Source organism: Salvelinus alpinus, chromosome 4 (genome assembly GCF_045679555.1).
Source record: "Salvelinus alpinus chromosome 4, SLU_Salpinus.1, whole genome shotgun sequence".
Classification (NCBI taxonomy): domain Eukaryota; kingdom Metazoa; phylum Chordata; class Actinopteri; order Salmoniformes; family Salmonidae; genus Salvelinus; species Salvelinus alpinus.
The window spans coordinates 44,028,988-44,039,502 of NC_092089.1; the positions used below are offsets into that span (position 1 = coordinate 44,028,988).

A 10,515-nucleotide genomic window follows, 5' to 3' on the forward strand; every position below is an offset into this window, starting at 1 on the left:
TTAGTCTCGCATTGACATCAAGTTTGGATTTCAATTATTTGTGGCCTCCCGAGTGGAGCAGCAGTCTAAGGCATTGCATCTCAGTGCTAGAGGCATCACTACAGACCCTGGTTCGATCCCAGGCTGTATCACAACCGGCCGTGATCGGGAGAACTATGAGGTAGCGTACAATTTGCCCAGCGTTCACCGAGTTAGACGAGGGTTTGGCCTACCAGGATTTCCTTGTCCCATCGCGCTCTAGCGACTCCTTGTGGCGGGCCGGGCGCCTGCAAGCTGACTTCGGTCACTAGCTGAATGGTGTTTCCTCCTACACATTGGTGCGACTGGCTTCCGGGTTAAGCGAGCAGTGTGTTAAGAAGCAGCGGGCCTTGGCATGGTCGTTTTTCGGAGGACGTATCGCTCTCTCCCGAGTCCGTATGGGAGTTGCAGTGATGGGACAAGACTGTAACTACCAATTGAATATAACTTAAAAGCTGTAAAAGTACAAAAAAAGGATTTCAATTTGCCTCAGATTTTGAAGGTTTGTCAAATATGGTGTTGGAGTTTTTGCATTTTCAAAGTTCCAATGAAGTTTGTGTTAGTTCCTTCATTTCAGACTGACAGTGTGGGAGTTGATGTGAGTGTGTTGAGTGTGTTAGCCTAGTCATAGTTCCATACTGGGGCCCACGCTGGCTTCTCCAGCCCCCTGTCTGCCATGGCTGCTCTGTGTGCCCACCTCTCTCCCCTGGGGAGCAGCAGTCTACCCCCTGGCACATCTGGTCCCCAGAGATAACACCCCCATGTGGGAGACTGGAGGGGGAGGATCCAGCATGACTAACACTGCTCAGGGAACCTCTGGACTACCCCGCCTCTCTTTACCTCTCTCACTCTCTTTCCCTACCTATCTCTCTAACTCAATCTCTACCACCATCCTGCCCCATCATTATCTATCTTTTCCTCTTTCTGCCCCCCCCTTTCTTTCTCTCTGTCGCTATCTTCCTAGGTTTTCTTTCTCTCTTTTTCTCTTCCCCCTTAATTATCTCTCTCTCCTTTGGATCTCTCTATCTTCCTTACGCCTCAGGACTGTCATATTTACAGCTATAAAAAAATGATGTGTGTGTGCACAGAGATTCAGTGTAGATGTGTGTGCATGCATCTGTAAGAGTGAGTGTGTGTGTTTGCGTGCGCACGCGTGAGCGTTTGTGTGATGTTGTGTTCCGCTTGGCCGGGGAGCGGCTCAGAGGGTTGGGGTGCAGCTGTGCCTGACTACCACTAGGTCCTCGCCCTCCCACGCACATTTATATTAACCCAGCCAACACGCCCGAGAAAACACACATACACACAAACACTCACATACACATTCACATATCTTGTAAATGACTGTCATCTGAAAGCTTCACACAAAGAAGAACTTCCACAGACACCAGCCCATCGCCGCTCCAAGTTAACCCTTTCTCCTCTAACCTTCCCTATAGGTGGTGGTTCACATCACAGATGAGAATGACTGCACCCCAGAATTCCTCCACTCCATTTACAGCCGGGATAACATTCCCGAAGCCACCGCGCCTGGAACATCACTGCTACAAGGTGAGACATCGGTGGAGGTTCTATGTGGGACATAAAGTCCATAACATACGTAGAGACACACACACAGACACACAGACAGACAGACACACAGACAGAGACCCACAGACACACACAGACACACAGACAGAGAGACACACAGACAGAGACCCACAGACACACACAGACACACAGACAGAGAGACACACAGACAGAGACCCACAGACACACACAGACACACAGACAGAGAGACACACAGACAGAGACCCACAGACACACACAGACACACAGACAGAGAGACACACAGACAGAGACCCACAAACAGAGACACACACACAGAGACCCACAGACACACACAGACACACAGACAGAGAGACACACAGACAGAGACCCACAAACAGAGACACACACACATAGACACACAGACACACAGAGACACACAGACAGACAGAGACACACAGACAGACAGTACATAACAGACAGACAGACAGTACATAACAGACAGACAGACAGTACATAACAGACAAACAGAGGCACACAGACAGACAGAGACACACAGACAGAGAGAGACACACAGACAGACAGACAGACAGTACATAACAGACAGACAGAGACACACAGACAGACAGAGACACACAGACAGACAGACAGACAGACAGTACATAACAGACAGACAGTACATACAGTAACAGTGTATACAGTGCCTTCAGAAAGTATTCAGACCCCTTTACTTTTTCCACGTTTTGTTACGTTACAGCCTTATTCTAAATTGTTTTTTTTCCCTCATCAATCTATACACAATACCCCATAACAGGATTTTAGCAATTTTTGCTAATTTATAAAAAATAAAAAAAAACGGAAATATAACATTTACATGAGTATTCAGACCCTTTACTCAGTAGTTTGTTGAAGCACCTTCAGCAGCGATTACAATATTGAGTCTTCTTGGGTTTGACGCTACAAGCTTGGCACACCTGTATTTGGGGAGTTTCTCCCATTCTTCTCTGCAGATCCTCTCAAGCTCTGTCAGGTTGGATGGGGAGCGTTGCTGCACAGCTAATTTCAGGTCTCTCCAGAGATATTCGATCAGGTTCAAGTACGGGCTCTGGCTGGGCCACTCAAGGACATTCAGAGACTTGTCCCAAAGCCACTCCTGTGTTGTCTTGGCTGTGTACTTAGGGTCGTTGTCCTATTGGAAGGTGAACATTCACCCCAGTCGGAGGTCCTGAGCGCTCTAGAGCAGGTTTTCATCAAGGATCTCTCTGTACTTTGCTCTGTTCATCTTTGCCTCGATCCTGACTAGTCTCCCAGTCCCTACCACTGAAAAAAAAAACACAGCATGATGCTGCCACCACCATGCTTCAACGTACGGATGGTGCCAGGTTTCCTCCAGACGTGACGCTTGGCATTCAGGCCAAAGAGTTCAATCTTGGTTTCATCAGACCAGCAATCTTGTTTCTCATGGTCTGCGAGTCTTCAGGTGCCTTTTGGCAAACTCCAAGCGGGCTGTCATGTGCCTTTTACTGAGGAGTGGCTTCCGTCTGGCCACTCTACCATAAAGGCCTGATTGGTGGAGTGCTGCAGAGATGGTTGTCCTTCTGGAAGGTTCTCCCATCTCCACAGAGGAACTCTAGAGCTCTGTCAGAGTGACCATCAAGTTCTTGGTCACCTCCCTGACCAAGGCCCTTCTCCCCCAAATGCTCAGTTTGGCCAGGCAGCCACTCTAAGAAGAGTTTTGGTGGTTCCAAACATCTTCCATTTAAGAATGATGGAGGCCACTGTGTTCTTGGGGACCTTCAGTGCTGCATACATGTTTTAGTACCCTTCCCCAGATCAGTGCCTCAACACAATCCTGTCTCTGAGCTCTACGGACAATTCCTTCAACCCCATGACTTGGTTTTTGCTCGGACATGCACTGTCAACTGTGGGATCTTATATAGACAGGTGTGGGCCTTTCCAAATCATGTCCAATCAATTGAATTTAGCACAGGTGGACTCCAATCAAGTTGTAGAAATAGGGCCTCCCGGGTGGCGCAGTGGTCTAGAGCACTGCATCGCAGTGCTATGCTGCGCCACCAGAGTCTGGGTTCGCGCCCAGGCTCTGTCGCAGCCGGCCGCGACCGGGAGGTCCGTGGGGCGACGCACAATTGGCTTAGCGTCGTCCGGGTTAGGGAGGGTTTGGCCGGTAGGGATATCCTTGTCTCATCGCGCTCCAGCGACTCCTGTGGCGGGCCGGGCGCAGTGCGCGCTAACTGAGGGGGGCGGGTGCACGGTGTTTCCTCCGACACATTGGTGCGGCTGGCTTCCGGGTTGGAGGCGCGCTGTGTTAAGAAGCAGTGCGGCTTGGTTGGGTTGTGCTTCGGAGGACGCATGACTTTCGACCTTCGTCTCTCCCGAGCCCGTACGGGAGTTGTAGCGATGAGACAAGATAGTAATTACTAGCGATTGGATACCACGAAAATTGGGGAGAAAAGGGGATAAAATTTAAAATCAAAATCAAAAAAAAAAAGTTGTAGAAATATCTTAAGGATGATCAATGGAAACAGGATGCACCTGAGCTCAATTTCAAGTCTCATAGCAAAGGGGCTGAATTCTTATGTAAATAAGATATTTCTGTTTTTTTTATTTAATTCATTTGCAAAAAAATCTAAAAACCTGTTTTCACTTTGTCATTATAGGGTATTGTGTGTAGATCACTGAGGATTTTTTTTTTTTAATCCATTTTAGAATTAAGGCTGTAACGTAACAAAATGTGGAAAAAGTCAAGGGGTCTGTATACTTTCCGAAGGCACTGTAACAGACAGACAGACAGACAGACAGACAGACAGACAGACAGACAGACAGACAGACAGACAGACAGACAGACAGACAGACAGACAGTAACAGACAGACAGTAACAGACAGTGGGTGATGCCCTCTGTGTGAGATGTTGATAGCCAGGCTTGGTTAGTGGACAGACACCCTGAGGGTTGAGGAGAGGGTGACCTCTACTAAAGGCTGGCCATAATGGAATGGGCTGCTCTTATCACCCTGCCTGTCCCAGACCTGATCCTATCACAGTAATTGAAAGGGTTTTGCGCCCACTCACAATGGATGACTATGTGCCACGGTTTAACCACCGGCTACTCTTTTATAGAGGGAGGGAAGGGAAGGGAGGAGTGGACAACCCTTTGGGAGGTTAGATAGACGAGCGTGTGCTTTGTGCCGTTCATGCACAGGTATGTTCAGTCAATGTGCTACCATGTCAGTGCATGCATCTTTGTCCCATTCTATGTGACCTCAACTCTATTGCACACGCCACACGTTAAATGCGAGACCGACAATGAGGTTGGCTTTGCTGCTTGTCACACTGCATTAGGTTCTGGGATCAAATTATCAATGCTAATGGATAGCAGGCTAACAGCTAGCCTCCCTGGGAGTGCTTGAGCAGTCTTCCCCCACTGAGCCATGAGGAGAAGAGGGAGAGGAGGAGACACCCCATTTTTCAAGTGTGTGTGTGTGTGTGTGTGTGTGTGTGTGTGTGTGTGTGTGTGTGTGTGTGTGTGTGTGTGTGTGTGTGTGTGTGTGTGTGTGTGTGTGTGTGTGTGTGTGTGTGTGTGTGTGTTTGTGAGCCAGAGAGAAGAGAATGGCCGAATTGCTTACCAGCCTTTAATTCTGTCTTTGTTCTCAGCTTAAGCCAATCGGCTTTAGCGAGGGATGGAGAAAATACAGAGACAAAAAGAAAAGAGAGAACGAGAGAGTAAGACAGGATGATCTAGTGGCCGCAGCATGCTTTCTGAAGCAGATGCACACGTTGGCATGGGCCCGGCTGTGTGTGTGTCTCTGTGTGTCTGTGTGTGTGTCTCTGTGTGTCTGTGTGTTTGTCTCTGTGTGTCTGTGCATGTGCTTATGAAAATTCAATTATGGTGAATATGCAGCTTTTTTGCATATCGCCATGTCGACAGACGCGCCTGTCACTCTGTGTCACTCACTCACGCAGTGGAGACTCCCCCTGCATGCAGAGCACGCGCGTGTGCGCGCGTGCGCGTGTGTGTTTGTAGTATTTGTATGTGAATGGATAGTTTGATTTCGAGCTTTAGAATGGATAGTTTGATTTCAAGCTTTAGAATGGATAGTTTGATTAAAAGCTTTAGAATGGATAGTTTGATTAAAAGCTTTAGAATGGATAGTTTGATTAAAAGCTTTAGAATGGATATTTTGATTAAAAGCTTTAGAATGGATAGTTTGATTTCAAGCTTTAGAATGGATAGTTTGATTAAAAGCTTTAGAATGGATAGTTTGATTAAAAGCTTTAGAATGGATAGTTTGATTAAAAGCTTTAGAATGGATATTTTGATTAAAAGCTTTAGAATGGATAGTTTGATTTCAAGCTTTAGAATGGATAGTTTGATTAAAAGCTTTAGAATGGATAGTTTGATTAAAAGCTTTAGAATGGATAGTTTGATTAAAAGCTTTAGAATGGATAGTTTGATTAAAAGCTTTAGAATGGATAGTTTGATTAAAAGCTTTAGAATGGATAGTTTGATTAAAAGCTTTAGAATGGATAGTTTGATTTCAAGGTTTAGAATGGATAGTTTGATTTCAAGCTTTAGAATGGATAGTTTGATTTCAAGCTTTAGAATGGATAGTTTGATTAAAAGCTTTAGAATGGATAGTTTGATTTCAAGCTTTAGAATGGATAGTTTGATTTCAAGCTTTAGAATGGATAGTTTGATTAAAAGCTTTAGAATGGATAGTTTGATTTCAAGCTTTAGAATGGATAGTTTGATTTCAAGCTTTAGAATGGATAGTTTGATTTCAAGCTTTAGAATGGATAGTTTGATTTCAAGCTTTAGAATGGATAGTTTGATTTCAAGCTTTAGAATGGATAGTTTGATTTCAAGCTTTAGAATGGATAGTTTGATTTCAAGCTTTAGAATGGATAGTTTGATTAAAAGCTTTAGAATGGATAGTTTGATTAAAAGCTTTAGAATGGATAGTTTGATTAAAAGCTTTAGAATGGATAGTTTGATTTCAAGCTTTAGAATGGATAGTTTAGTTTGATTAAAAGCTTTAGAATGGATAGTTTGATTAAAAGCTTTATAATGGATAGTTTGATTAAAAGCTTTAGAATGGATAGTTTGATTTCAAGCTTTAGAATGGATAGTTTAGTTTGATTAAAAGCTTTAGAATGGATAGTTTGATTTCAAGCTTTAGAATGGATAGTTTGATTTCAAGCTTTAGAATGGATAGTTTAGTTTGATTAAAAGCTTTAGAATGGATAGTTTGATTTCAAGCTTTAGAATGGATAGTTTAGTTTGATTAAAAGCTTTAGAATGGATAGTTTGATTAAAAGCTTTAGAATGGATAGTTTGATTAAAAGCTTTAGAATGGATAGTTTGATTTCAAGCTTTAGAATGGATAGTTTAGTTTGATTAAAAGCTTTAGAATGGATAGTTTGATTTCAAGCTTTAGAATGGATAGTTTGATTTCAAGCTTTAGAATGGATAGTTTGATTTCAAGCTTTAGAATGGATAGTTTAGTTTGATTAAAAGCTTTAGAATGGATAGTTTGATTTCAAGCTTTAGAATGGATAGTTTGATTTCAAGCTTTAGAATGGATAGTTTGATTTCGAGCTTTAGAATGGATAGTTTGATTTCGAGCTTTAGAATGGATAGTTTGATTAAAAGCTTTAGAATGGATAGTTTGATTTCTAGCTTTAGACTGGATAGTTTGATTTCGAGCTTTAGAATGGATAGTTTGATTAAAAGCTTTAGAATGGATAGTTTGATTAAAAGCTTTAGAATGGATAGTTTGATTTCAAGCTTTAGAATGGATAGTTTGATTTCAAGCTTTAGAATGGATAGTTTGATTTCAAGCTTTAGAATGGATAGTTTGATTAAAAGCTTTAGAATGGATAGTTTGATTAAAAGCTTTAGAATGGATAGTTTGATTTCGAGCTTTAGAATGGATAGTTTGATTTCGAGCTTTAGAATGGATAGTTTGATTTCAAGCTTTAGAATGGATAGTTTGATTAAAAGCTTTAGAATGGATAGTTTGATTTCAAGCTTTAGAATGGATAGTTTGATTGAAAGCTTTAGAATGGATAGTTTAGTTTGATTGAAAGCTTTAGAATGGATAGTTTGATTAAAAGCTTTAGAATGGATAGTTTGATTAAAAGCTTTAGAATGGATAGTTTGATTTCAAGCTTTAGAATGGATAGTTTGATTAAAAGCTTTAGAATGGATAGTTTGATTAAAAGCTTTAGAATGGATAGTTTGATTTCAAGCTTTAGAATGGATAGTTTGATTAAAAGCTTTAGAATGGATAGTTTGATTAAAAGCTTTAGAATGGATAGTTTGATTTCAAGCTTTAGAATGGATAGTTTGATTTCAAGCTTTAGAATGGATAGTTTGATTAAAAGCTTTAGAATGGATAGTTTAGTTTGATTAAAAGCTTTAGAATGGATAGTTTGATTTCAAGCTTTAGAATGGATAGTTTGATTAAAAGCTTTAGAATGGATAGTTTGATTAAAAGCTTTAGAATGGATAGTTTGATTAAAAGCTTTAGAATGGATAGTTTGATTAAAAGCTTTAGAATGGATAGTTTGATTAAAAGCTTTAGAATGGATGGTTTGATTAAAAGCTTTAGAATGTATAGTTTGATTAAAAGCTTTAGAGTGGATAGTTTGATTAAAAGCTTTAGAATGGATAGTTTGATTTCAGATGCAGCGAGAGAAAAATACTGAGAAAGATGCGAGCATGAGGGAAAGAGATAGTCAGGAGAAAGAGATAAGGATAGAGAGAGAAAGATAGAGAGAGGGGATGATTATTGTTGTTTACCTTAAGTCAGGATTAGTCTATAAATTGGGCCTTGGTTTTTAATGGAAGCTAGCAGTGAGTGACGGGGAAATCTGCCTCTCCAATTATCTAGCCGAAATGTCTCAGGAAGGATTTAGCAGAGTAGGGAGGCGAACAACCCCCCCCCCCCCCCCCCCCCCCACACACACACACACACACACACCCACACACAAACCCCTCAGCTAGCCAGAATCGCTCGCCTCTCCCCATATTCCTATGTTTAATTTAGCTACCGCTGCAACTCCAATACTCCTGCCTATGCATTAAAAATGCTAATAGGTAGCCTGAAGATATATTATATTAGTCTGTGTATATTTAATGAACCTTCTGTTTCAATCCTGGCCTTAAGCTCCCCTTCTCTCACACACATGAACACACACAAACACACACATACACACATGAACACACACACACAAACACATACACACATACACACACTCTCTCTCGCTCTAACACCCCCCCCCCCCTCCGCAACAGGTTCATGTGTGAGTGAGAGAGCTAATGGGATATAGGGAGGAAGAGGGAGAAGTAGAAAGAGATGATGGAATGATGAAAGATGGAAGAGAAGCAGTGAGTCAGCCAGTATACAACTGCTCATTTGCGTCATTCTGTGTACATGTGGGCGTGAGCATTTCTACATGCACGTGTGTACATTAACACACACTTGTCTGTGTCTGTGTGTGGAACACACGCTCTCTCTCGCCCTGAGGGCTAATTCATTACAACTGGGCTCTGGCTCTTTGGCTAATGACAGCATAGCCAGTCTAACACTAGCCAGTACTCAGTACATACAGTAGGTCTACAGTACAGCTGGTGTTATCACACACACTTCATACACCACTGGCCTCCATTATGTCTCTTTTAACACCACAGACGGCTTAAATTCACCTACTATACAATGGCAAGGAGCTGGGAGGGGGGGGGGGGGGGAGGGAAGGGGGGACATGGAAGGGTGGAAGACTACTTTAAGTCGTTAAGACTAATGCATGTCGCTCTGGATAAGAGCATCTGTTAAATGACTAAGATGTGAAAAATGTCAAATGTAAGGCTACACACAGACTACTAGATAAATGATTACCAAATTGTGTGTGTGTGTTTGTGTGTGTGTGTGTGTGTGTGTGTGTGTGTGTGTGTGTGTGTGTGTGTGTGTGTGTGTGTGTGTGTGTGTGTGTGTGTGTGTGTGTGTGTCTGTGTGTCTGTGTGTCTGTGTGTTTGTGTCTGTGTCTGTGTGTGTGTACAGACATACACCCACATTGACCACTGAGTATTTCTGTTGGTCATTTCCTTCTTCGCAAAACTGGAATAATGATTTCCAATGTGTACAAGCTGATTATAAAGATAATGACTTCCTCCTGTCTTCCTCCTGTCTTCCTCCTGTCTTCCTCCTGTCTTCCTCCTGTCTTCCTCCTGTCTTTCACCTTTCTTCCTCCTGTCTTTCTCCTGTCTTTCTCCTGTCTTCCTCCTGTCTTTCTCCTGTCTTCCTCCTGTCTTTCTCCTGTCTTTCTCCTGTCTTTCTCCTGTCTTCCTCCTGTCTTCCTCCTGTCTTTCTCCTGTCTTTCTCCTGTCTTCCTCCTGTCTTCCTCCTGTCTTTCTCCTGTCTTCCTCCTGTCTTCCTCTTCTCATCCTCCTGTCTTCCTCTCTAGTTCTAGCGAGGGACTGTGACACAGGGCTCAACTCAGAGCTCTCCTACTTCATCCAGAGTCCCGACTTTGCCATCTCTTCCAGGGGCGTGGTCAGCCCCAGCCAACGGTTGGACTACGAGCGGCCCAATCACATGTACGAGTTTGTGGTGGTTGCTGTGGACAACGGGACTCCACCCCGCACCGGGACCGCCTCCATCCGGTTCAGAATGGCCAATACCAACGACGAGGCTCCCATCTTCTCTCAAGCTGTGTATGTTGTCCATCTATCTGTTTCTCCCTCTCTAACTCCCCCTTTTCTCCTCTCATTTCTCCTCTTTTATCCTATGCCACTGTGCTGGTTGGCTGCTCTTCCTCCCCCATTCATACACTCACACTCTCCCTCCCTTTTACTCGACTCTACACCCTCTACCAGTGGAAGTTGTTACTCAGAGCAGAATTCTATCCAGTTAGTCCCTGCCCCCCTTCCATCACACACACAACCATACATCCAC

The 10,515-nt window shown here is 43.2% G+C and overlaps 1 protein-coding gene across 1 annotated transcript in view; it reads left to right on the forward strand.

The window, feature by feature from the left end:
* LOC139573668 (neural-cadherin-like) overlaps window positions 1-10,515 on the forward strand; it is a 108,468-nt gene that overhangs the window by 54,951 nt on the left and 43,002 nt on the right. Inside the window, exons 5-6 of the mRNA XM_071397396.1 lie at window positions 1,455-1,566; window positions 10,025-10,274. Of these exons, the coding sequence (XP_071253497.1) occupies window positions 1,455-1,566; window positions 10,025-10,274 (362 nt within the window). The remainder of the gene's footprint in view (window positions 1-1,454; window positions 1,567-10,024; window positions 10,275-10,515) is intronic.